This window comes from Hylobates moloch, unplaced genomic scaffold (assembly GCF_009828535.3).
Source record: "Hylobates moloch isolate HMO894 unplaced genomic scaffold, HMol_V3 SCAFFOLD_6, whole genome shotgun sequence".
NCBI classification, from domain to species: Eukaryota; Metazoa; Chordata; class Mammalia; order Primates; family Hylobatidae; genus Hylobates; species Hylobates moloch.
Window position 1 is genome coordinate 116,370,646 of NW_026652281.1, and position 27,241 is coordinate 116,397,886.

Below are 27,241 nucleotides of genomic sequence, written 5' to 3' on the forward strand. Positions count from 1 at the left end.
CATCTAACCTTTCAATTTACATGTTTTTAAATTCAGTATGAAAGTCCCTTTAGTAGTTAAGCTTTAGCATGAAATACTACTTTTTAAATATCTATATGCAGGCTCTGCATACATCAGGAATCTGTTTAAGATATGTAATAAATTCCTTGTAAGTTTGAGATCTTAAATGTTTTTTTTTTAATCAACATGATGCATAAGTTTTTTTTTCTTAAAAAAACGGCATCTGCTTAAAGGGATTTATGACTAAAATTGCTTATTTTTCTACAGAGTTGTCTGCTGGTTCTCAGCTTGAAGAAGATTCTGCAGTCCTTATTGATCCTTTTTCTTGGCGTTACCATTTTTTGAAGCAAAGTTAACCTAGCTTTCTAGTTTGAGCTTTCTTTTTGGCCGTCTTTAAAAAAAATTTTTTTTAATCTGTAAAATAGACAAGAGCTAGTTCTACAATGTCCAAGTCATTCCAGCAGTCATCTCTCAGTAGGGACTCACAGGGTCATGGGCGTGACCTGTCTGCGGCAGGAATAGGCCTTCTTGCTGCTGCTACCCAGTCTTTAAGTATGCCAGCATCTCTTGGAAGGATGAACCAGGGTACTGCACGCCTTGCTAGTTTAATGAATCTTGGAATGAGTTCTTCATTGAATCAACAAGGAGCTCATAGTGCACTGTCTTCTGCTAGTACTTCTTCCCATAATTTGCAGTCTATATTTAACATTGGAAGTAGAGGTCCACTCCCTTTATCTTCTCAACACCGTGGAGATGCAGACCAGGCCAGTAACATTTTGGCCAGCTTTGGTCTGTCTGCTAGAGACTTAGATGAACTGAGTCGTTATCCAGAGGACAAGATTACTCCTGAGAATTTGCCCCAAATCCTTCTACAGCTTAAAAGGAGGAGAACTGAAGAAGGCCCTACCTTGAGTTATGGTAGAGATGGCAGATCTGCTACACGGGAGCCACCATACAGAGTACCTAGGGATGATTGGGAAGAAAAAAGGCACTTTAGAAGAGATAGTTTTGATGATCGTGGTCCTAGTCTCAACCCAGTGCTTGATTATGACCATGGAAGTCGTTCTCAAGAATCTGGTTATTATGACAGAATGGATTATGAAGATGACAGATTAAGAGATGGAGAAAGGTGTAGGGATGATTCTTTTTTTGGTGAGACCTCGCATAACTATCATAAATTTGACAGTGAGTATGAGAGAATGGGACGTGGTCCTGGCCCCTTACAAGAGAGATCTCTCTTTGAGAAAAAGAGAGGCGCTCCTCCAAGTAGCAATATTGAAGACTTCCATGGACTCTTACCGAAGGGTTATCCCCATCTGTGCTCTATATGTGATTTGCCAGTTCATTCTAATAAGGTGAGTTAACGCAACAGATGCTTCTAATTTCTTTTACATTGTAGTGCCTATTTACCTATATCTTTGACTCTAATTCTGTAGTCTGATGACATTGAGTTGATCAAGCATTTTTAAACTTTTGAGAACACTTACTTTATTTGGAAGGTAATTGTTTTGAGCATTTTAAACCAGGGCTTTACATTAATATATTCTGCCTAGATTACTTCTGGCCACAAAGCTGTCATCCACTGAGATTATCTTGTTGGTTTTTGGCATCAATATGTTCTTCTTAATCATATATTTAAGCAGGTTTTTTTTGTCTGCTTTGTTGAATTGTTTTAAGTATTTTTTTTGCAGTCAATGTGCTCTGCCATTCAGGATGCTAGATTTCAGCTCTCCATCTGTCTTGATTGCTGATTTGTATGTAGTAAAGATGTATTCTTGAACAATTCTCTTTTTTTCCTTATCTGTGGCTACAGGGAAAGAGTTAATGTAGAGCCCTGGTGTTTGTTTCAGTATGTTTCATATTTTAGATTAGTTCATTCTTCCTTTTTTAATTTCCCTTTAACACAAACTCTCATACTATTACTGAAATTTTTCATCATTTTTTTTCTCCTTTTCCACAACTTTCTTAAACATACTTCAAAACTCACTTTTTATTATCCCATATTACATCTATCCCTTTAGAGACTTGGACAAATCAACTACTACAGTATCCTGCTCTGTGTTCCTCATAAACAAATTCTTTTTCTGAGTTAGGCTTAGACTTCTGAAATAGTCATTTGAAAAGAAAATCTAATTCTCCTTTGCTTTAATTATCACATCTGGCAAAATGGGAACTTTTTCAAAATGCCCTTTTAAATATGTTGTCCTTTCTCTTTCAACTTTTTCAGTGTTACTCATTCTGACTTTTTTTCCCCCAATATATGGTGCAGTTGACTTAAAGTCATCATTATAGCACCCCACTAGCTTGATCTATAATCTGTGACCATCCATTTTTTCCTGATGTGCTCTACTTAACTGGAACAAGTTGCTGCCATGAAATTGATTTGATGGTTACTGTTAACAGGGTTTTTCTTTACAGTAACATCTGGAAGGGTCATTTTCTTTTCATAGCTAATCCTTTGATAAGCATTTTTTAGTGAGTATGGATTTTTTTTTAGTAGACTAAATCATACCATTGTTTTTAATATTCTGTTAAAGAGTATTACCAATCACTCCCTTTCCTTGTGTTTGGATCTCAGTATTTTTGTCTTTTAATCTTTAACCTGTACCAAAGTAAATTCACATAAATGCTAAATTTAGGTTTATTTAAACATTTAAGAAGATGTATTTTCATTAAGAAATACAACCCCAAACTCACAAAAGCCAGCAAATTTTAATTGGTATATATTTTGGGTGTTACCTTTTCCTAAATTTGTTGGCTGTACTAAATATATCATGGAATTCATTTTAGTTTCTAATCAGCACTAAACTTTAAATTTTAGGTCCCGTGTGAATTCATAGAATGAGAAGGTCTATTAAACATTGGTGACTCCAATTTTTTCTACGTTATTTCTTGCCTGTTTATAAGGAAATAATAGCAGAAATGTCAGTATGACCAATATTCTCAGAAAGGGTCTCTAAATTCTGAGGAAAATAGATAGTTACAGTATCTCAAATGAGAGTGATGTGAAGGGACTTAAAAAGTCGTTGCTACTGGAGTCATTAAGCTGTTGGGACATCATAAAGGAACACAACGGAACCATGAGAGGACTTAGAGAAAAGTTTCTGTTTTTATGTGTGATTATGATTTTTTCTCCAAATTTTGCTACTTTCTAGTTCCTGAAGAAGGCTAATAATTTAAATGGATCTAAATTAACAAAGAGCAGTTTTTACATATTTTGATTAAACTATGGATTCAAGAGTAAGATAACACTACCCTAGTGCAAGAGGTACTTTTAGCCTGTAAAAATGCTAAGATCTTAGCTAGTTTTGGTATTCTGTCAAAATACTGAGTACATTTGAGAACTATTTTAGAGGCCTTTTTTTTTAATTGTGTGGTTTAAATGTGTAAATTGGACCAACTTTAAGAAGTTTAAACACACGGATTATCTGAATTTCTAGTTTTCTAGTTGCTTTACTATGTTTTTTATGTATGTGCATTGTATGGAAAAAATATTTAAATATTCACTTTAGCAGTGGACCCTCTATAACCGCTATAGAAATGACCTTAGAGAAAATTTCTGTGATGGAAGTAGATAATGAAAAATTTTTAAACATTTAATCCTGCTCTCTGGTATTGCTGCATAACTTGGAAAATCTGTTCTTTTTACTTAGTGGTATTGTTAAATAGTCTACATGATCAAAAATTCTTATTGTGAAGTAAGAAACTTAAGTTGAAAATAATTTGTCATGGAGTGTCATTATTTTTAGGTGACTTAAAGTGATGGTGTTGCTTTTATTTCTTTATAGGTCATTTTAGATCATCAAATTGCTTTTCTTTTCTTTTTTTTTTTTTTTTTTTTTTTTTTTGAGACAGAGTTTCACTTTTGTTGCCCGGGCTGGAATGAGTGCAATGGCACGATCTCGGCTCACCGCAACCTCCGCCTCCCAGGTTCAAGCAATTCTCCTGCCTCAGCCTTCCGAGTAGCTGGGATTACAGGCATGCGCCACCATGCCCGGCTAATTTTGTATTTTTAGAGACAGGGTTTCTCCATGTTGGTCAGGCTGGTCTTGAACTCCTGACCTCAGGTAATTCACCGCCTTAGCCTCCCAAAGTCCTGGGATTACAGGCGTGAGCCATCGCGCCCAGTCATCAGATTGCTTTTCTGTGCAATCTCAAGCTTTCTCAGCTTCCTTTCACTTAAAGAAAATTACCCACTCCGGCACTTTGGCTGTCTTGTCACTTGAGTTTATATTAAGTTATACTTTTTTCTGCCATTCTGTAAGTGCTTCCCCAATTCTTTTTTTCTTTCTATAATTTAAGGTATCTCAGATACATCAAGGTGAATGTAGTTTTCCTACAGAAATGTCTGAATTTAAAAAGTGCACGAATCCTTTATTAATCTGATTTTGCAGGAGTTACCTCAGTGTAGAGTCCAAGGATATAGATTTTTATAAAACTCTTTCACTTAGTCCTCACCGTAAACTAACCAGTAATAGATCAGTAGTACAGATTAGTCATGGGTGAGTTTGGGAGGTATGTGATTGATTTTTTGATCTTGGCCTTCCTTTTATATCACTTTGAAAGACCAGACACACTTTTCCCCTAAGTTTGAACCTTTAAAGAACGTGGAGGATTGGATATAATTTCTGTTCAGCTGTGTACCCTTTCTAGCTCCTATGAAATAGAAGCATACGTAGTAGGATAACATTTATTCCTCTCCCACAACTTAAGGATATTTTAAGGAAAATCTGAATATTTTTAGTTCAGAGAATTCTAAGTTGTTAATTGGTATTGTTTGTTTAATTAATCCTTCTTTTTTTTTTTTTTTTTTTTTTTTTGAGAAGATGTCTCGCTCTGTGTCCCAGGCTGGAGTACAGTGGCGTGATCTTGGCTCACTGCATCCTCCGCCTTTCGGGTTCAAGCAATTTTCCTGCCTCGGCCTCCCAGGTAGCTGGGATTAGAGGCGTACATCACCGTGCCCAGCTAATTTTTTTGTATTTTTAGTAGAGACAAGTTTCACCATGTTAGCCAGGCTGGTCTGTAACTCCTGACCTCAGGTAATCCGCCTGCCCCGGCCTCCCAAAGTGCTGGGATTCCAGGTATGAGCCACCACGCCCAGCCAAGGCTTCTAAATTTTGTGAACTTACCTGTGGCTCCTCTCTTACAGCCATTTTTATTTCATTTTATTTTGTTTTATATTTTTGAGAAAGGGTCTCTCGCTTTGTAGCCCATGCTGAAGTGCACTTACGTGATTGCAGCTCATTGCACTCTCCACCACCCAGGCTCAAGTAAGGCGTGTACCACCACATCTGGTATTTTTTTCTTGATAGAGATCAGGTTTCACTATGTTGCCTAGGCTGGTCTCAAACTCCTGGGCTCAAGTAATCTGCCTGCTTTGGCCTCCCAGAGTGCTGGGATCGTATGCGTGAGCCACTGCGCCCGGCCCTTACAAGCCATTTTAAAACTGATCTCCAAGAAGGCAGTGGTCCATTACTTTCCAGTTGAAACTTTAGATATCCCAAATAGCTGATGATTATAGAGCCAGCTGGAGAGATCTTGAGTTTTAGCTATTAGCCATTATTTTATTTTTATTTATTTATTTTTGAGACGGAGTCTCGTTCTGTCGCCCAGGCTGGAGTGCAGTGGCACGATCTCCGCTCACTGCAAGCTCCACCTCCCAGGTTCACGCTATTCTCTTGCCTCAGCCTCCCAAGTAGCTGGGATTACAGGTGCCCACCACCACACCCGGCTAATTTTTTTGTATTTTTAGTAGAGACAGGGTTTCACCGTGTTAGCCAGGATGGTTTCGATCTCCTGACCTTGTGATCTGCCTGTCTCAGCCTCCCAAAGTGCTGGGATTACAGGCGTAAGCCACTGCGCCCTGTTATTAGCCATTATTTTAAAAAGATAATCTAGCTTTGAGAGACCTGGAAATAGTAGTTTGTAGCTTCCAACATTTTAAGGAAGGTACCATACTATTTGGATGAGTTCCATTTTAGTTCACAGGATTTTATTTTTATTTATTTATTTTTTGAGACAGTTTCACTCTCACCCAGACTGGAGTGCAATGGCGTGATCTTGGCTTACTGCAACCTCTGCCTTCCAGGTTCAAGCTATTCTGCCTTAGCCTTCCAAGTAGCTGGAATTACAGGCACCTGCCACCATGCCCGGCTAATTTTTGTATTTTTAATAAAGACAGGGTTTCACCATGTTGGCCAGTCTGGTCTCGAACTCCTGACCTCAGTTGATCCTCCCACCTTGGCCTCCCAAAGTGCTGGTACTACAGGCCTGAGCCACCACACCTGGCCTTTCACAGGATTTTAGATAATTTTACTAGAGCATAGGCATGTACCTAAACTGTTGTCAGGTAAATATAAACCAGTTTTTTTTTTTTTTTTTAAGGATCCCATTTATAAAATACCAATCCACAGCTTTTTGAAAGCATGTATCTTGTAATTTGGTACCTTACTCTGATTTAGTTCAGCTCTCAGTGAGACATCTCCCTTTAAAAACACATTGCCTGACCATGTTTTATATTCCAAATATAATTGTATTGGATAGTGTGGGTGTTACAGAAATTACCTCAATTTGTGGGAGTTTGTGAAACATCAATAATAGTTGTAAAGCAGGAATTGTAAAACAAGACTGCTTTATAATCAGTGTAATAATAGTTCTTTTCTTTTTTTTTTTTTTTAGCACGTTCCATGTGCCTGGCAAGGGTCTGATAAGCATTTTACCTTTATTGACTCATTTGCTTTTCACAACAACCCTATGAGACTATTGTCCCAGTGAATTTAAATAACACAGACCAAAGATTCATTTGGGAATGAATCTTTGTAATTTGGGAATGAACCTAGGCAGTCTAATAGCAGAGCCCACTTTTCGTAACTCCTCTTTCTTACATTGCCTAAAAAGTTATAGTGATAAAATGTCATGTTTCCCTCCCTAAATCTGGAAAGAGGCATTCCTTAAATTTGCTTATTTTGGGGAAATAAAAAGGGAGCTTGGTATTTTGATAAATGGGATTCGTTTTCTAGAAAAGCAGTTCCTGTTGAATCATGTTAGCATTTTATGGTAATGCTAATCATGGTGCATTTTTCATTCACTGTGTATTTAGTAGGTAGTAAACCTGGAACATCCTCAAAAGCTGGATGTGATTAAAGTTTTTGTTTGTTTTGTTTTGTTTTTTTTGAGACAGAGTCTTTGTCACCCAGGCTGGAGTGCGGTGGTGCAGTCTCAGCTCACTGGAATCTCTGCCTGCTGGGTTCAAGAGATTCTGCTGCCTCAGCCTTCCAAGTAGCTGGGACTACAGGCGTGTGCCACCACGCCCGGCCAAATTCTGTATTTTTTGTAGAAATGGGGTTTCACCATGTTGGCTAGGCTGGTTTCAAACTCCTGGTCTCAAGTGATCCACCCACCTCAGCCTCCCAAAGTGTTGGGATTATAGACATGAGCCACCGTGCTCGGCCTAAAAGATTCTATTTTAACTAATTGTTCACATTTATAGTATATAGTTTCTAGAAAAGTAGATACAAACATGGATGTTTTATTCAGAGTGCTATAGCATACAATGAATACTTCAGTTTGGTCCACAGTAAAAATTAATAAGCCTTGCTGATCTCAAGGTTAGTTACTCCTCTTGATCTTTATTAACTCTATATCTTTTCCCTGTCAAATCTCTTAAGTATGTTGACAAGTTAATCCAGTTTTTCCAAGAATGTGCACAGCGTATTTGAGGGCAGGATCAAGCCTCAAGGATTCAGAGAAATGGTTTTAAATTAAATCAATGTGATTTAGTGAATGGGCAAGTGTTTGTACAGCCTGTGATACTGCATAGACATTAATATAGAGTTTGAATGGTTCAGATGAAAATATTTTAGCTTTATTTTTGTTAATTCTACTAATTTACTTTGCTGCAGGAGTGGAGTCAACATATCAATGGAGCAAGTCACAGTCGTCGATGCCAGCTTCTTCTTGAAATGTAGGAGTTTGAAATACCTTTAAAACATCCTTATCGTGAATCAGAATCAGCCATTATTGGTTTTTGGGAGTTCATCATTTACTTGTAATATCCACAGTGTTAATATCACATAGCGTTACTGTATGGGCAATACTATTTAGAAGTAAAATGTTTAGATCTGGAAATTTCATATTGAATATTAGATGCAATAATAATGATATTTTGTTATTTAACATCATTTCTAGGATACATACACATTGGTCATTATACAAATTGATGATTTTTACTAGACATAGTGAAAGATAGTATTTGATATGTAGAGTGGATTAAACAGTAGCATTTTTAATAATACATGCTCTAAAAATGTAAAAGATACAGAAAAGAGGGTAGGTTATTAAAATACTCTAATTCGTTGTCCAGCAAGATCCTTGGTGATGTATTTTTATTTTGCTTTTGAGATCTTTGGTTTTGAGTTCAGGCTGCTACCATGAGATGGAATTCCTAAAGAAACTCCCTGCTTAAGCAGCACACAGTGCCCATTGTTCACTGGAGTTGGAATTTTCACATATGCCTAACTCTGTTGGGGCTATTCTTTCTTTCTAATGTCACAACTCAACTGTGCTCTTGGTATTAATATTGGAGAAGGAAAATCTGTGCTCTGTTCTTGTTTCTATGTAACCCACATTTCTAATTCTTTGTGCAGCACTTCCTCCTTACAATTTAACAAATAGAGGAAAAACTTAATTTCAACATTATCTGCATTTGCAAGCAATACAAAACAAGTTTATTCTCGTGGATTATTTTGAAGTTCTGAAATTTTTCTTTTGAAATAGCTATAGGAAATGCCTTAAAACTATGTTTCTAACACTTAGACTCTCAGATAACTTTACTAATAAATGATCTCTATTTTAGAGGCCAAACAAGGCTGTTTTGTGAAAAGGACAGTTTTATTTTAAAGTTAATTTTCTGGTCTTTTTAAAGCTACCCAGAATGGAATCCTGACAATGATACAGGACACACAATGTAAGTTAAATTTTTTAAGCTACCATTTGTAAAGGAGATCAATGTAAGGAATTCAGGTTTAACTTTCAACATTTCATAAACAAAGTATTTTCAGAATTTCTTTACTGAAAATGAGACTTTGATAAAACTCACTTTGGTTAACAATTTTTAGAATATATATTATGTAGTAATTTGTATTCATTGTTAATGTAGACTTTGACCTAGTTACTTCACAGATACCCTGAAAGATTAAAGTGGTTGTGGTCATATATTGGGGTGCTTTAACATTAAATCTTAATTCTTTCCAATGGACCTCTTTATTATGATTTATATTTTATGTCTTCACTCTACCAGGGGTGATCCATTCATGTTGCAGCAGTCTACAAATCCAGCACCAGGAATTCTGGGACCTCCACCTCCCTCGTTTCATCTTGGGGGACCAGCAGTTGGACCAAGAGGAAATCTGGGTAATTATATAAAATTCATGTTACTTTTCCCTACAGAGCCCTTACTGAAAATTTTTATTTTTATTTATTTATTTGAGACAGAGTTTCGCTCTTATTGCCCAGGCTGGAGTGCAATGGCGCGATCTTGGCTCACTGCAACCTCCGCCTCCTGGGTGCAAGCAATTCTCCTGCCTCAGCCTACCGAGCAGCTGGGATTACAGGTGCCCACCACCATGCCCAGCTAATTTTCGTATTTTTAGTAGAGATGGGGTTTCACCACGTTGGCTAGACTAGTCTGGAACTCTTGGCCTCAGGTGATCTACCCGCCTCAGCCTCCAAAGTGCTAGGATTGCAGGCGCGAGCCACTGTGCCAGGCCGCAAATTTTACTTATTTATTTTAGACAGAGTCTCACTCCGTCACTCAGGCTATAGTGTAATGATGCAATCTCTGCTCACTGCAACCTCTGCCTCGCAGGTTAAAGCGACTCTCATGCTTCAGCCTCTCCTGAGTAACTGCAATTACAAGCATGTGCCACCACACCCGGCTAATTTTTGTATTTTTGGTAGAGGCAGGGGTTTCGCCGTGTTGCCCAGGCTGGTCTCAAACACCTGGCCTCAAATGATCTGCTCACCTCAGCCTCCCAAAGTGCTGGGATTACAGGCGTGAGTCACCACACCCGGCCCCATTCTGAAAATTAAAGGCAATGATTATAGGTGAAAGAAAGTTCATTCAAATATTACACGGAAAAAAACATTGCATGAAAAGTGATGGTAATCATATATTTGTAAGAGCTTTTCATTTGTGTTTGGAAGATGCGCGTTTTTCAGTAAAATTGCTTTTTTAAGCAAGTATATTGATGACAAGACTGAAAACTTTCTCTTCCCGTAAAGGTGCTGGAAATGGAAACCTACAAGGACCTAGACATATGCAAAAAGGCAGAGTGGTCAGTAATGAAGCTTTTGCTTTTACTGTATTTACGATTTTCGGGAATATGATTTGACCTAAATCCTTACTAGTTGAATATGTATCCTGGTCCTTATGGGAACATTGCTATAATTTGAAAACAATCACGTTTTTATATGGCTTTGTAAATTTTATATGCCCATAGTCCAGTGAGCTCACCTTGATTCAGCATCTTGGAAACTTTGCTGTCCAGTTATATGTACAATATTTAATTTAAAAATCACTACAGAGAGTATGTTTTGACACTTTGAAGTAGTTTAACCATTTGGTTATGGTCAGAACTTACCCAGTGACGTTTGATGTGTAGTTTTAAAATTCTCTAGAATGTTATGAGTTGTTTTACTTACACTCTACTGGTTAATTATAGATTATAAAAAGTCCTAATGCATAATTGGTTTCATATTGCTTTGAAGAGACTTAATTGCTTGGTTTTTTTCCCCTAATGGATAGGAAACTAGCAGAGTTGTTCACATCATGGATTTTCAACGAGGGAAAAACTTGAGATACCAGCTATTACAGCTGGTAGAACCATTTGGAGTCATTTCAAATCATCTGATTCTAAATAAAATTAATGAGGTATGAATTGAAGTAATGGTATTATTCATTTATTCATGCCACTAATATATGTTCTGTAAGAATTAAATGATTTTGTATTAGAAAAATAAAACTCAAGGTAATCTTAAGTTTATCAAATGCAGAATGTAGTAGAGGAAAAGGCCAGTAGTTGATGAGTATAATAGAGTACTAATGGATTATTAGTAACTATAGATTATGATCCTTAGGTAGTTATTTGTCACTATAGTACTATAAAAGTTGTAAAAGGAAAATTCTGTGGAAAGCCATTTCAGATCTATACCACAATGATGGTTTCAAGTCATTATTTTTAGTCCGGTAGGCATCGTAACTGATAAAGTAATGCAGTAGAATGAATTAATTTGAGGTGGCCTTTGTAATAAAATAGCAAATTGGCACCATTGTTTTTTGGGGGGTTTTTTGTTTCTTTGTTTTGGGAGATGGAGTCTCACTCTGTCACCCAGGCTGGAGTGCAGTGGCGCGATCTCGCCTCACTGCAACCTCCGCCTCCTGTGTTCAAGCGATTCTCCTACCTCAGCCTCCCAAGTAGCTGGGGATTACAGCCGCCCACTATCATGCTCGGCTAATTTTTGTATTTTTAATAGAGATGGGGTTTCACCACGTTGGCCAGGCTGGTCTCGAACTCCTGACCTCAGGTGATCTACCCACCTTGGCCTCCCAAAGTGCTGGGATTACAGGCGTCGGCTATTACACCCAGCCAACATTTTTTGTTTGTTTTTGTTTTGTTTTGTTTTTGAGTGTCACTCTGTCACCTGGGCTGGAGTGCAGTGAGGATCACTGCAGCCTCCATCTCCCAGGTTCAAGCCATTCTCCTGCCTCAGCCTCCTCCCAAGTAGCTGGGACTACAGGCATCCACCATTACGCCCAGCTAATTTTTGTATTTTTAGTAGAGACGGGGTTTCACCATGTTGGTTGGCCAGGATGGTCTCGATCTTTCAACCTCGTGATCCGCCTGCCTCGGCCTCCCGAAATGTTGGGATTACAGGCGTGAGCTACTGGGCCCGGCCTGTTTTTTGTTTTGTATTTTAATTCTTGAAAGTATTTTCTACTTAATGATTAAATGTATCTGGAAAGATTTGGAGCATTGTTATTTTTTAGGAAAAAAAATCTTTAGTTTACTGTGAGAAAGCTGATTGGAAAAAACAGAGAAATAACTTTTTGTATAATTTCAGGCATTTATTGAAATGGCAACCACAGAGGATGCTCAGGCTGCAGTGGATTATTACACAACCACACCAGCGTTAGTATTTGGCAAGCCAGTGAGAGTTCATTTATCCCAGAAGTATAAAAGAATAAAGGTAATGTTTATTTTTTCAAGCTGTATATCAGTTTAACAAATCATTTTAATATTTAACTTCGGTTATTTAAAATTATTGCTGAGGTCAGGCGTGGTGGCTCACGCCTGTAATCCCAGCACCTTGGGAGGCCAAGGTCAGAAGGATTATGTGAGGCCCAGGAGTTCGAGGCAAGCCTAGGCAACATAGCTAGACCTCATCTCTATAAAAATAAAATAATTGGTAAAGACTAGGATGTTTTTAACTGTTAACTAATAATTATTGCACATTTGTCCTTTTGTTGTTGTTGTTTATTAAAGAAACCTGAAGGAAAGCCAGATCAGAAGTTTGATCAAAAGCAAGAGCTTGGACGTGTGATACATCTCAGCAATTTGCCCCATTCTGGCTATTCGGATAGTGCTGTTCTCAAGCTTGCTGAGCCTTACGGGAAAATAAAGAATTACATATTGATGAGGATGAAAAGTCAGGTAATATACATAAGGAAGTTTTAGAGAAGATAATTTATTAAAATCCTTTAAGATTTTTCAATATGGGGCCGGGCGTGGTTCCTCACACCTGTAATCCCAGCACTTTGGGAGGTCAAGGAGGGCAAATCACCGGAGGTCAGGAGTTCGAGACCAGCCTGGCCAGCATGGTGAAATCCTGTCTCTACTAAAAATACAAAAATTATCCGGGCGTGATGGCACGTGCCTGTAATCCCAGCTACTTGGGAGGCTGAGGCAGGAGAATTGCTTTACCATGGGGGGGGCGGAGGTTGCAGTGAGCTGAGATTGTACCACTGCACTCCAGCCTGGGCAGCAGAGTGAGACTGACTCCCAATTCAAGAAAAGAAAAAAAAAAAAAATTATTATTATTATTTTTTTTTTTAGTATATCTCTATTTTTAGTGATGAAATCTGGAGGACTAGTTTGTGTTTTTTTTTTTTGAGACAGGGTCTCAAAAAATTAACGTTTCATACTTTTTTTCTTGTATTTAAAAAATTTAGAGTTAGCCAGTCGCAGTGGCTCACGTCTGTAATCCCAGCACTTTGGGAGGCGGAGGCAGACAGATTACGAGGTCAGGAGATCGAGATCATCCTGGCTAACACAGTGAAACCCTGTCTCTACTAAAAATACAAAAAAATTAGCTGGGCGTGGCAGCGTGCGCCTGTTGTCCCAGCTGCTGGGGAGGCTGAGGCAGGAGAATGGCATGAACCCGGGAGGCAGAGCTTGCAATGACTCGAGATCGCGCCACTGCACTCCATCCTGGGTGACAGAGCAAGACTTCATCACAAAAAAACAAAATTTAGAGTTATGCCAGGTGCATTGGCTCATGCCTGTAAATCCCTAGACGTTGGGAGGCTGAGGCCGGAGTTGCCCAGGAGTTTGAGACCACCCTGACAACATATTGAGGCCACATCTGTACAGAAAAAATTTTTTTAACCAGGCAAAGTGGCATGTTCATACAATTTTAGCTACTCCGGGAGTCTGAGGTCAGGTAGAACACTTAACCCAAGAGTCCAAGGTTGTAGTGAGCTATGATTGTGCTACTGTACTTCAGCATAGGCAGTGGAGTGAGACCCTGTCTCAAAAAGGAAATAAGGATGAGGAGAACATTTTTTTTATTTTTCTTTGTTTTAAACAATTCTGTAATTCAACATCGCAAGTTTGTGTCCTTCCAGACTTTCATTTTTCTTACACTATTTTAATATCTTAAGTTTATTACTTTTTTGCAGAAAGAGTGTATATAGATGGTTTCGTATTTGGCACTACAGTGATTGTTGGGGATTTTGTAAATCTGACAGATTGGTTTTTTGGTTTTTGGTTTTTTTCTGAGACGGAGTCTTGCTCTGTCACCCAGTCTAGAGTGCAGTGGTGCCGTCTTGGCTCACTATAAAGTCCGTCCGCCTCCTGGGTTCAAGCAATTCTCCTGTGTCAGCCTTCCAAGTAGCTGGGACCACAGTAGGCACACTCCACCAGGCCCAGCTAATTTTTGCATTTGTAGTAAAGATGGGGTTTCACCATACTGGTCAGGCTGTTCTTGGAATTCCTGACCTCAGGTGAGCCACCCGCCTTGGCCTTCCAAAGTGTTGGGATTACAGGTGTGAGCCACTGCGCCCAGTCCTGATATTCAGTGACTTTTTTTTAACTCTGTGCTAAAGATTAAAATTTTTAGCCGGATGTGGTTGCTTTCACCTGTAATCCCAGCAATTGGTGAGGCCAAAGCAGGAGGATCGCCTGAGTCCAGGAGCTCGAGACCAGTCTAGGCAACATGGCGAAACTGCATCTCTACAAAAAATACAAAAATTAGCCAGGCATGGTGGTGCATGCCTGTAGACCTAGCTACTGGGGGGCTAGGTGGGAGGATCACTTGGGCCCAGTACATCAAGGCTTCAGCAAGCCAAAATTGTGCCACTGCATTCCAGCCTGGGTGACACAGTGAGACCCTGTGTCAAAAAAGAAAAGTAATGAAAATTTTCTAACCAGTAGGTAGAATACATAATAAGGTTTTATACAATTTTGTAAAATATAATGTGCTTTGTGGTTTCTTTTCTTTCTTTTTAAGGCTTTTATTGAGATGGAGACAAGAGAAGATGCAATGGCAATGGTTGACCATTGTTTGAAAAAAGCCCTTTGGTTTCAGGGGAGATGTGTGAAGGTTGACCTGTCTGAGAAATATAAAAAACTGGTTCTGAGGGTATGTAGTATTTGATTTGTCATCATTTAACAGCCTGTTTTTACATATTTAAAGCCACAACATTCTTTTAAACATTTTTGTATGCTAAAAATACAGGATTATTGAAATGTAAGTTTATTGAAAGAGGGAAACCTATTGAAATAAATTATTGAAAAAAAAAACAACCTTTTTTTCTGGTCTTTAATGGCAGAAGTTTTTAAACTAGTCTTCCCTAAAGGACACCTTCATTGCTCTTATCTGTTTGTTTTTAATAGCGTTCTGCTACCAGAATGTTTTATTTTCCACTTCTCTGTTGGTATGGTCATGATGAATGTCTGATTGTAGACAGCTTAGGTTCTCAAATAAGGTTACGGGAATTGAATAAGCTGAGTTGATTATAGGGATTGTCTCCAATTATTAATTCACTGGATAATTGTGTATTCTGCAAATGTTAACTTCTGCAAAACTTTTGTCTTTTAGATTCCAAACAGAGGCATTGATTTACTGAAAAAAGATAAATCCCGGTAATTTCATTTTGTTTTTCATATGTGTGAGTATATTCAGCTTTACTTTTTCAGACAACAAATTAATTGTGGTGTTTTCTTTTGATTTCAGAAAAAGATCTTACTCTCCAGATGGCAAAGAATCTCCAAGTGATAAGAAATCCAAAACTGATGGTTCCCAGAAGACTGAAAGTTCAACCGAAGGTAAAGAACAAGAAGAGAAGTCCGGTGAAGATGGTGAGAAAGACACAAAGGATGACCAGACAGAGCAGGAACCTAATATGCTTCTTGAATCTGAAGATGAGCTACTTGTAGATGAAGAAGAAGCAGCAGCACTGCTAGAAAGTGGCAGTTCAGTGGGAGACGAGACCGATCTTGCTAATTTAGGTGATGTGGCTTCTGATGGGAAAAAGGAATCTTCAGATAAAGCTGTGAAAAAAGATGCAAGTGCTTCAGCAGCAGCAAAGAAAAAGCTTAAAAAGGTAAAGAAAGATACGTTGATTTGTTTTAATAGAACATTAGATCAGATCAGTATTTCAAGTTATTTACCTAAGCAGGATCAGATAGAGAATTACATGATTTAAATCAGAAAATAAATCAGATATGAACCAGAATATAAACATTTAAATCTAAACTCTGCAATAAATAATTAAATAAGACATGTTGTTGGCAAAAAACATCAGCTCAAAGAGGAAACTTTTTAGTAAAAATGAAGGAGAAAGACTCATATATATGCTTCTGTATTGTAGTGGTAGCATATAGGTAGGCAGCCTTATAGTGTAGCTTTAAGAAAAAATAGTTGTGGTAGCATGTAGGTAGGCAGCCTTATAATGTAGCTTTGAAAAAAAATACAGGACGAGTTTGCAGTAAGTTAACTGACCCAAGATAGTTAAAACCTTTTGCCACTCATTCAAAAACTATTGAATAATTTTTCCTATTTGAGAAATATTGGCCTGGTCAGATACTTTAGTATCTTTTAAAACAATTTTATTTGAACATGTAAGTCATTTAGAAGCCACATATAAAGTGAATATAAATATAAAAATACACACATGCTATAAAGAAGAGTAAAACAAAACACCCACATTGTGCTGACTGCCTAGCTTAAGGGGTAGGGCATTAAAATGCCTTTGAGGCAAACTTTTTATGTTAAATGGCTCATAAAATGTCGGAGTCAGTCAGGCCCAGTGGCTCACGCCTGTAATCCCAGCACTTTGGGAGGCCCGGCAGATCACTTGAGGCCAGGAGTTCAAGACCAACATGGTGAAACCCCGTCTCTACTAAAAATACAAAAATTAGTTGGGCATGGTGGCACATAACCTGTAGCAGCTACTTGGAAGGCTGAGGCAGAATTGCTTGAATCTGGGAGGCAGAAGTTGCAGTTAGCCAAGATCCCATCACTGTACTCTAGCCTGGGTGACAAGAGCGAGACTCTGTCTCAAGAAAAAAAAAAAAAGTAGAGTGAAATGAGATTTTTGCCATCCTATTCCATATTCCATTGGTTCCTTTTATGCAACATTCAACTCAAAACCAATATTTACCTCGGTTTTTATTTGATGGCTTGGTCAAATAACTTCATTTATTTTTGTAACTAGAGCTAATCATTATGTTTACATTTGTAAATGTTAATAATTACTGATGTTTATGGCATTTAATGCCATACATTTTTCTAAGTTTAAATTTATTAATTTGATCCTCACTATAACCATATGCATCTCATACTGTGATCTCCAATCCATAAATGAGGAAAATTGAAGTATGGAGAAGTTAAACAATCCCATACTGCTTATAAGACACAGAGCCAAAATTTAAACCTAGGCAGTCATTCTTCAGAGCATGATTTTTTTTTTTTTTTTTTGGAGACAGAGTCTCGCTCTGTCGCCCAGACTGGAGTGCAGTGCCGTGATCTTGGCTCACTGCAACCTCCACCTCCCAGGTTCAAGTTCTGCTGCCTCAGCCTCCCAAGTAGCTGGGATTACAGGTACCCACCACCACACCAGGCTAATTTTTGTATTTTTAGTAGAGACGGGGTTTTGCCATGTTGGCCTGGCTGGTCTTGAACTCCTGAGATCTCAGGGTGATCCGCCCACCTCAGCCTCCCAAAGTGCTGGAATTACAGGTGTGAGCCACACCATGCCTGGCCCAGAGCTTGGTTTTTTTTAGCCATTACACTATTTGAGCGTTTGCTCTAAAGAGTAGGTATTTGCAATATACTGTCTTACAAAGGACATTGCTCAACTTTTACCAAATCAAGTTTTTTACACATTCCCTAGCAGCATTGTAGTCTCAGAAAAGATAAAATATGAATATTCTTATCTCATTTAACTTCTGCTCTTTGTATGAGGCAGACCTTCCATTTTTTAGTTTTAAAATAAGCTAAATTATTTTTCAAATTATCAGTAATTTTTTGGGAGAAAGGAAGAAGTTACTATTTTGAGCCAATGAATAAAGACAAAGATGCGGCCGGGCATGGTGGCTCACGCCTGTAATCCCAGCACTTCGGGAGGCCGAGGCGGGTGGATCACGAGGTCAGGAGATCGAGACCATCTTGGCTAACACTGTGAAACCCCGTCTCTACTAAAATTACAAAAAAAATTAGCCGGGCGTGGTGGCGGGCGCCTGTAGTCCCAGCTACTGGGGAGGCTGAGGCAGGAGAATGGCGTGAACCAGCAAGGCAGAGGTTGCAGTGAGCCGAGATCGCGCCACTGCACTCCAGCCTGGGCGACAGACCAAGACTCCGTCTCAAAACAAACAAACAAACAAAAAAAAACCAAAAAGGCAAAGACGCTCTCCGTTTCCCTTCAAGTAAAGCAGATGGAAGGGATGCTGCAGGATAATTGTTGCAGAGTAAATTTGTCTTTCTTAACAGCGTCGTTTCCCAGGGAGTATGGAAGGTTTTGTCACTCTAGATGAGGTTGGTGATGAGGAAGATTCGGAACTTCAGAAACTTCGTAAATCGGGCATGGCATTTAAATCTGGTGACAAAAATGATGATGGTTTGGTTGAAATTAAGGTGGACAAGATCGAGGAACTTGATCAAGAAAACGAAGCAGCGTTGGAAAATGGAATTAAAAATGAGGAAAACACAGAACCAGGTGCTGAATCTGCTGAGAACGCTGATGATCCCAACAAAGATACAAGTGAAAACGCAGATGGTCAAAGTGATGAGAACAAGGAGGACTATACAATCCCAGATGAGTATAGAATTGGACCATATCAGCCCAATGTTCCTGTTGGTGAGATTTAAGTCTTTGTTCTTCACCTTCCTCACTCTCCTCAAAACAAACTCTTAGGTTTTAAAATAAGATTTTAAAGTTGGTCTTATATAAGCTGTGATAGCATTTTAAATTTGTTTTGTTTCTATGGGGAACAATTTATAAATCTTAATTGATGTATTTTGCTCTTATGCATGTCTCTGATTTTGTATTATTTTCTGTTGTCATTCCACAGTGTGTTCCCTTTTTTCATAAAATTTCTTGCAAATTACACATGCTTTTGTTTTGCTTTCCTGTGTTGTTTTTCTGTATTATATTTCTTTTTTTAAGAATACAGTTAGGTGAGACCTCAAATATCAATTAGGTAAAAGCAAAATATGGTTCGGTTTTTGTTTTTCATCTTAGGCTGTATTGGACTTCTCAAAAACATGTTGTTTCATTTAAATTATGTTGACAGGTAAAATTGTGAATACTAAATAAAATCTTCAGTTTAATTTGTAAGAATGTATGTTTGTGTTTCTAGGTATAGACTATGTGATACCTAAAACAGGGTTTTACTGTAAGCTGTGTTCACTCTTTTATACAAATGAAGAAGTTGCAAAGAATACTCATTGCAGCAGCCTTCCTCATTATCAGAAATTAAAGGTAAGGTTGAATGTAAAACAGGAGAGTTCTTTTGTGAAAACTTAAGTTATGGAAATAAGTGGGATATATAAGTAAAATGTGTATAGTGTTCTCTCTAGACTCAGTGCAGTGCTTTCTCCTGAAGATAACTTTTTATTTACCTTTTTTTTTTTTTTTTTTTTTTTAAGGACAGTTTCGCTCTTGCTGCCCAGGTTGGATTGCAATGGTGCAATCTTGGCTCACTGCAACCTCTACCTCCTGTGTTCAAGCAATTCTCCTGGCTCAGCCTCCCAAGTAGCTGAGATTACAGGCATGCACCACCACACCCAGCTGATTTTTGTGTTTTTAGTAGAAATGGGGTTTCACCATGTTGGCTAGACTGGCTAGTCTTGAATTCCTGACTTCAGGTGATCCGCCCACCTCAGCCTCCCAAAGTGCTGGGATTACAGGCATGAGCCACCACACCTGGCCTTTTCTTTCTTTATTGATGGATTACCAAAACATCTATTGAACCTCTTGTAATAGTTTACCCTTGTTACGTAACAATTTAGTGTTTTCTAACCATATTATAAGTTCTGTGATAGAATTAAACTTATTCAAGTATTCTCAAATTGTTGTTGGGCTGTACTTTCTCTAATTTGGAAGATGCTGGGAGTCTGAATACTAAAAGTGGCATGACCATTCATATTAAAATAATTTTTAATATTGACATTATTGACAATTCAGTTATTTTTATGACCAAAAGTATATGAAGATCAAAAGCATAAATACATAAATCACAACATCACTAAAGAATAATTCTTGTTGAGATATATTGAAATTTGTTTTTGTAATTATCAGCCTCTTTGGACTACCTATTGAAAGTAGTGACTGAAACTTAAAAGTAGTTGCTAAACAACTCAATTATAGATACCTTGGTTTTTCACACTGCTTTATAATAAGTTAACTATAGTTATTCAATCATTAGATATGTTATCTGTTGACTAAATGGATGAATGTAATCTTTAATTTTGGAAATAATTCAAGTTCTTGGCTGTGTATCACTTCTGTTTTTGTTGTTTTTTTTAATGTAACTGCTCTTTGCCACCTATATGTCTTTTACCATCCTGTATATGAAGAAAGAATCATGGCTATTTGCAATGGTAGCAACAGTGTAGTACAAATTATTTTATTTTATTTTATTTTATTTTTTTGAGACAGTTTTGCTCTTGTTGCCCAGGGCTAGAGTGCAATGGTGCGATTTTGGCTCACCCCAACCCCCGCCTCCCAGGTTCAAGCCATTCTCTTGCCTCAGCCTCCTGAGTATCTGGGATTACAGGCATGCGCCACCATGCCCAGCTAATTTTGTATTTTTAGTAGAAATGGGGTTTTTCCATGTTGGTCAGGCTGGTCTTGAACTCCCGGCTTCAGATGATCCTCCCACCTCACCCTCCCAAAGTGCTGGGATTACAGGCCTGAGCCACAGTGCCCGCCCTGGTACAAATACTTTTATCGGCTTTGATTTTAAGCTGTTTGGGGTCAAAAACTACATGTATTGTCGAGAAGAATATGGAAATAATATAAAAGATTGCTAGGTGCTTCTTGTGGCTCTTTTTATTATTTCCTTATATTTTATTTATTTATTTATTTTTTATTTGAGACAGTTTCACTCTTGTTGCCCAAGCTGGAGTGCAATGGCACAATCTCAGCTCACTGCAACCTCCGCCTCCCGGGTTTAAGCGATTCTCCTGCCTCAGGCTCCGGAGTAGCTGGGATTACAGGCGCATGCCACTTCGCCCAGCTAATTTTTTGTATTTTTAGTAGAAACGGGATTTCACCATGTTAGCCAGTCTGGTCTTGAACTCCTGACCTCAGGTGATCCGCCTGCCTCAGCCTCCCAAAGTGCTGGGATTACAGGCATGAGCCATCATGCCCGGCCTATTATTTCCTTTTATTTTAAAAAAAACTTTGTCACCTTCATCAAGAAACTATTAAGCAATACAGTAACTTGCTAATGGTAAATTGATACTTTCCTAACTGGATGTTTGTGGGGTGGTTTTTGTTGTTGTTGTTTTTCTTTAAAGGATATAATGGCTTTTAATTCTTACTATTTTGCATTAACTATATAAAGTTGAAATTCCAATGAGATGGAAAGAAACTTTGGACATTTTAGATTAGATTTTTGAATATGTATTTTGTACTTCCATTAGTGTCTTAATGGAGCTCTGGTGTCTAGAGACTCTAGCAGTCACAGGTTTAATAGCGGGGGTCAGCAAGCTACACCTGTGGCTCAGTCATCTGTTTTTGTAAGGTTTTATTAGAACCCACAGCCATAATCACTTAAGTGTCATCTATGGTTGTTTTAGTTTATAATTGAGTGCAGGATTGAGTAGTTGTAACAAAGACTGAATGGCTCAATGAGTCTAAAATATTTACTGGTGGGCTTGCAAGAGAACGTTTGTTCAGGTGATTTAATGAATAGCGCATTGAGGCCAGATGTGATAGCTCATGCCTGTAATCCCAGCACTTTGGGAGGCGGGGACGGGCAGATCACCTGAGATCAGGAGTTTGAGACCAGCCTGGCCAACACGGTGAAAACCCGGTCTCTACCAAAAGTACAAAAAAAATTAGCTGGGCTTGGTGGCCAGGTGCCTGTAATCCCAGCTACTTGGGAGGCTGAGGCAGGAGAATCACTTGAACCTGGGAGGTGGAGGTTGCAGTAAGCCGAGATCACACCACTGCACTCCAGCCTGAGCAACAGAGCAAAACTCTCCCTCAAAAAAAAAAATAAAAATGCATGTTATTTAGACCCATAGTTCTTGGAGTAGTGTCAGTTCAGTGTGACTGGTCTTTGTTTTCTCATCTCTAAAAATTAGGGTTAATTATAACATTTGAAATCCCATTTTTTACCTTATACCATTTTTTCCCCATGCCTTATTGTAATGTCCTGAAAGTTTTTGTGTGCTAATAAGGATTAACTAATTGTTGAAAATATTGACAAAATTATAGTTTAAGTCCCTAAACTTGGATATAGGTTGTTTGATTTTGGAATTAATCCATTTTGCTGTGTTTCTTTTAGTTGACTTAATGGCTGTAATTCTCTTTCTTTATAGAAATTTCTGAATAAATTGGCAGAAGAACGCAGACAGAAGAAGGAAACTTAAGATGTGCAAGGAGATTTAATGATTTCGAAGAAAATAATGGTTCTTTGTTTTTAATGTTAACCTTTTTTAAATACAATACTGATAGTTAGAAGAAAACTATTGTACTCTTTTGTTTTAGTGGAGAAATAATAGATGTCTGTTCATGTGTTAAGTGTTATAGCAAAAAAAAAAATACACATATGGTTAAGTTAATGAATAGTTTTTGTTTTATCAGAATGGCAACGGACAGAAGTATTTTGTAGAGATTGACTTCCTAAGCTACTTAAGACAACTTGCACCACTAAGAAAAAAATGTAGAACCATTTGGAAAAATGAAATTTAGTAGTTCCAAGTTTCAAAGAAATGTCAACATTTTATTCCATTCAATAAAGAACAAAACCAATAGTATTTTTATTACTTTCATCTGAAACATTCCATGTTTTAATCTGAGCCTTGCAGACTTTCATTTGGAGTTTGAACCCGTTTTGGTTGCATTTCATTTTTGGAGAACTTCATTAACGTGAGATTGGCAATTGAAATGCAGGTGCAGTTTTCTGTTAATGTCATGCTGTTGTTTAGGTAATAAGAAATATTAAGTAATTGGCTTTAGATTTTGTAATTTTTTCCCTGAGTTCCTGCTAGATTTCGTATTCTAGTAGTCAATGTATTTTCAGTGAAATGTAAAAATATTCCCGTTCTCTTTGACCAGTATTAATTTTTGAGATCTTACTGCTTGTCACTTGAATCCCGTAATTGTCATACATCTCTGGTATAAGCAACATTTGATTTTTGAAGTGTGTAGACCATCTCTTCACATTTTCAAGATGTAATTTTACATTTCTGCATTTTTAAAACAGTTTGGCCATAATCCTAGATGCACGCTTCTAATTCATGTACCTGCACATGTGACCTTTGTGAACAGAAATTTGCATGTATAATTTGTGTTTACTTGTAACTTTCTGGTTATATACTGCTTATATCTGTGGATTCAAGTTACTGAAGTGAATACCAATAAAAAGAAAACCCTAGGCCATGTTAATTGGTTATACATGTTTGGAATGATAACCAACGTATTTGTCAGTTGTAGTTTTTATTCGCTCTTAAACTTTGTGCATGCTTTAACAATTTATTACTTTTAAATCTAGAGTGAATTCTAAAGACTGCCGCTAAAGATCTGAGTTTTAAAAATTTTGTTGCTGGTGGATTTCTTGTTCCTGTTACATAACTAAAAGCGAGGCCATTTGTGGTTTTTAAAAACCTTATGAATTAAAAATGCTACAGGTGAACAAACAGCAGAAGCTTGTGTTTAGACATATTGATGACTTGACAGTACAATTGGAAGTAATATGGATGAGCAAGAATTAGTTCTGCCAGCTTTTCAAAATAATTATGTAGAGACTCTTGGTATATTGGATTATCTGTTGTAAACAAATTTTTTTTTCTTCCCTAACACAGGGTCTCACTCTGTCACCCCGACTGGAGTGCAGTGGCACAGTCACAGCTCTCTGCAACCTCAGCCTCCGGGCTCAAATGACCCTCCTACCTCAGTCTCCTGAGTAGCTGGGACTATAGACTCGTGCCACTATACCTGGCTAGTTTTTGTTTTTTTTGTATAGATGGGGCTTTGCCATGTTGCCCAGGCTGGTCTTGAATTCCTGGGCCCAAGTGATCTGCTTGCTTCAGCCTCCCAAAGTGCTGGGACTGTAGGCATGAGCCACCATCTTTGGCCAAGAAACAAAGTTTTAATTTCAAAAAAATCTGCAAGAACAGGATAGGCATTGTCTTTCAAATGTTCAGACCCAGATGTATTAAAGGATACTTCAAATAGTTGGATAAATTTTATGATCTCTCCCGTTGAAAAGTAGGTGATGATTTTAATGTGACATGCACAAAAAATCCTTGCCAGTTTACTTCTGCAATTTAATTTTAGCCTTTACTAATTACCCACTTCTGTTTAATTCCAATTTTTAACTAACAGCAGGTACGTAAAGCGTTATGTGCACAATGGAGTTCTTCGGTGTTTCCTGTCAGTGATGGCTTTTTCATGGCTTCTACTTTGTTGGATTTAGCAAGTTGAAGGAAAGAATGCTTTGTTTACTTTAATATCTACATTTGAGAGCATTTAGAAATCAGAAATTACAATAAGCTGTTAGTGATAAAGCTGTAACAGCCCTTAGATTACGAGAAAACCTCTTTTTAATAGGAATGTTTCCACTCAAGTTTGCTGTAAAGTTTAAGAACATTTTTCCTACAGCTATGTCAGCCCTTAGTTTAATCTTATCCTACAAAAGTGAATGGAACTTTTAGAAGTACGTTGAGTTTTACAGTTCTTTTTTATTGACCCTTTGCTAGTAAATTTGGGATCTGAGAGTGTCCTTTATAAGACTTTAATTGGGGCCGAGCGCGATGGCTCACGATTGTAATCCCAGCACTTTGGGAGGCCGAGGCGGGCGGATCATGAGGTCAGGAGATCGAGACCACGGTGAAACCCCGTCTCTACTAAAAAAATACCAAAAAAATTAGCCGGGCATGGTGGCGGGCGCCTGTAGTCCCAGCTACTCGCAGAGGCTGAGGCAGGAGAATGGCGTGAACCCGGGAGGCGGAGCTTGCAGTGAGCCAAGATTGCGCCACTGCACTCCAGCCTGGGAAAAAAAAAAAAAAAAAAAAAAAAAGACTTTAATTGGATAGCTGTAGTATTGCCTTGAGTATTCCAAAAATAAGTTCATTTGAAATGTTGTTATTCAAGAATATGAATTTCCAACCATAATGTGTGTACATCAGTACCTCTAGAGATTTATTTTTATTTATTTATTTATTTATTTATTTATTTATTTTTTGAGACTGTCTTGCCCAGGCTGGAGTGCAATGGGATGATCTTGGCTGAATTCTCCTGCCTCAGCCTCCCAGGTAGCTGGGACTACAGATGCATAACTGCCATGCCCAGCTAATTTTTCTGTTTTTCTTAGTAGAGGCAGGGTTTCACCATGTTGACCAGGCTGATCTCAAACTCCTGACCTCAAGTGATCTGCCTGGCCTCCCAAAGTGCTGGGATTACAGGCGTGAGCCACTGCACCCAGACCCTCCAGTGATTTTAAGTGGTAACATCCTGAGGAGCTTTTTAGGAATAGCCATTATTTGAATTCCCTAAGGACAGGTTCCCCTGCCACCTTTTTTTTTAAGGCAATTGGGGACTGGAAAAGTAAATAGTAAAACTATGGAATGTTGTGGCATGTAGTAAGGTTATACAGGGAGAAGAGAGTACTTAAATTTTTTACTTTAGCTTTGTCCACAGTGGATTTTTTTTTCAGCCTAAAGATTGTGACAAAAGCAGCTCATGGTATGTAATAGAAATCTACTGGGACACTGCAGAGCAGCATATGGGCTGTTTTAAGATAACTTGCACTAGGACAGGAGCAGCTCTGAGTATAGGCTGTTGGTTGCCTTCCATCATAGCTAAAGTTTAGTATAGCTGAAAGCCTGGGTATTCAGTGTTTAATGAGTTTGAGGTTGTTTTATACCCTGACAACACCAACCTCATTGTTGAGCTAGCTCGGTTTGAATTACTCTCCCACTTTGGCCATTAGATAATAAGGTCAAGATTCTGAAAATCAACACTGGTACACAAACAGTTACAGGAATTATTTTCCTTTAAAATGAATTGTTTTCAGCCGGGCGCGGTGGCTCACGCCTGTAATCCCAGCACTTTGGGAGGCCGAGGTGGGCAGATCACGAGGTCAGGAGATCGAGACCATCCTAGCTAACACGGTGAAACCCCATCTCTACTAAAAATACAAAAAATTAGACCGGCATGGTGGCGGGTGCCTGTAGTCCCAGCTACCCAGGAGGCTGAGGCAGGAGAATGGTACGAACCCAGGAGGTGGAGCTTGCAGTGAGCCGAGATGGTGCCACTGCACTCCAGCCTGGGTGACAGAGTGAGACACTCAGAAAAACAAAATTGTTTTCAAATGTTTGCATGCATCAAAATTACCTACAGGTTAAAGCATTGCTGGCTCCCTGCCAGGTTTTCTAATTTCCTAAGTTTGGGGTGAGTACTGATCATTTGCATTTTTGAGAGATTGTTTGGAGGTTTTAATGGAAAACCAGCTACACATATACCGTTAAAGGAAGACTGGTCCTCTATCGTTGATGGTTGTCCTCTTCGACACACTGCGCAGCTTCGGGAGGGTCAGGACGGACACACTTGGAGCATTGAGGGAGTAAGGGGACACCCGTCTAGCCAGCCAGATCAGCCAAATCAATTTTTGTATTTTTAGTAGAGAGGATTTCACCACGTTGGCCAGGCTGGTCTCGAACTCCTGACCTCAATCCTCCCTCGGCCTTCCACTCAGCTCCCAGGTAAGCCACCGCACCCGGCCTGATTTGCATTTTTAACAAGTTCCCAGGTGATTGAATGTTAGTGAGATCAAGCTTTGAGAACTTTACCTATAACTGAAGATGTGTTGGTGGTAGGTGTTTTGTAACCAGATCCTACCTGGCTTGGTTACTATTGCCTGAGGTACTGATTTTGCTACCCTTTCAAAGCTAAAACTAAAGGAAAAATTAAAGTCACCTTTTTTAAAAAAAATCATTTATGGGAGACAACCTCTTTCAGAGCCGTAGATACTGTTATCCTTTATTTTTTTGCCAAACATAAAGTTTTGTAATTTTGTTGGGGATGTGTTAAGAAGTTGCAAGGAACGTTAGTGGAGTAGAACTACAACAGGAATTTGCCATTTTGCCTGGCCAAGTGGTTTTTATCTTTGTTTTTCCTTAATTTTGCACCCCTCAAGCGCTACATAGGAACTAATGATGATGCTTGGTAACAGCTAGTTTGTTGAAATTTAATGTGAATGGAAAAATGGAAATGGTTAATTCTCTG

The 27,241-nt window shown here is 38.4% G+C and overlaps 1 protein-coding gene across 11 annotated transcripts in view; it reads left to right on the forward strand.

Moving 5' to 3' along the window:
* Positions 1-23,427, forward strand: part of MATR3 (matrin 3) — a 56,406-nt gene extending 32,979 nt beyond the window's left edge. For 5 of the 11 annotated variants that reach the window (XM_058441252.1, XM_058441253.1, XM_032158028.2 and 2 more), the window contains 14 exons: positions 268-1,355; positions 7,902-7,963; positions 8,924-8,965; positions 9,299-9,411; positions 10,282-10,334; positions 10,805-10,930; positions 12,121-12,246; positions 12,543-12,710; positions 14,788-14,919; positions 15,379-15,422; positions 15,514-15,883; positions 18,271-18,637; positions 19,140-19,261; positions 22,333-23,427. In XM_058441252.1, the coding sequence (XP_058297235.1) occupies positions 444-1,355; positions 7,902-7,963; positions 8,924-8,965; positions 9,299-9,411; positions 10,282-10,334; positions 10,805-10,930; positions 12,121-12,246; positions 12,543-12,710; positions 14,788-14,919; positions 15,379-15,422; positions 15,514-15,883; positions 18,271-18,637; positions 19,140-19,261; positions 22,333-22,383 (2,688 nt within the window). In that variant the 5' untranslated portion in view covers positions 268-443 and the 3' untranslated portion in view covers positions 22,384-23,427. The remainder of the gene's footprint in view (positions 1-267; positions 1,356-7,901; positions 7,964-8,923; positions 8,966-9,298; positions 9,412-10,281; positions 10,335-10,804; positions 10,931-12,120; positions 12,247-12,542; positions 12,711-14,787; positions 14,920-15,378; positions 15,423-15,513; positions 15,884-18,270; positions 18,638-19,139; positions 19,262-22,332) is intronic. The other 6 variants (XM_058441255.1, XM_058441256.1, XM_032158032.2 and 3 more) reach the window with 3 other exon arrangements.
* The last annotated feature ends 3,814 nt before the right edge of the window (positions 23,428-27,241 follow it).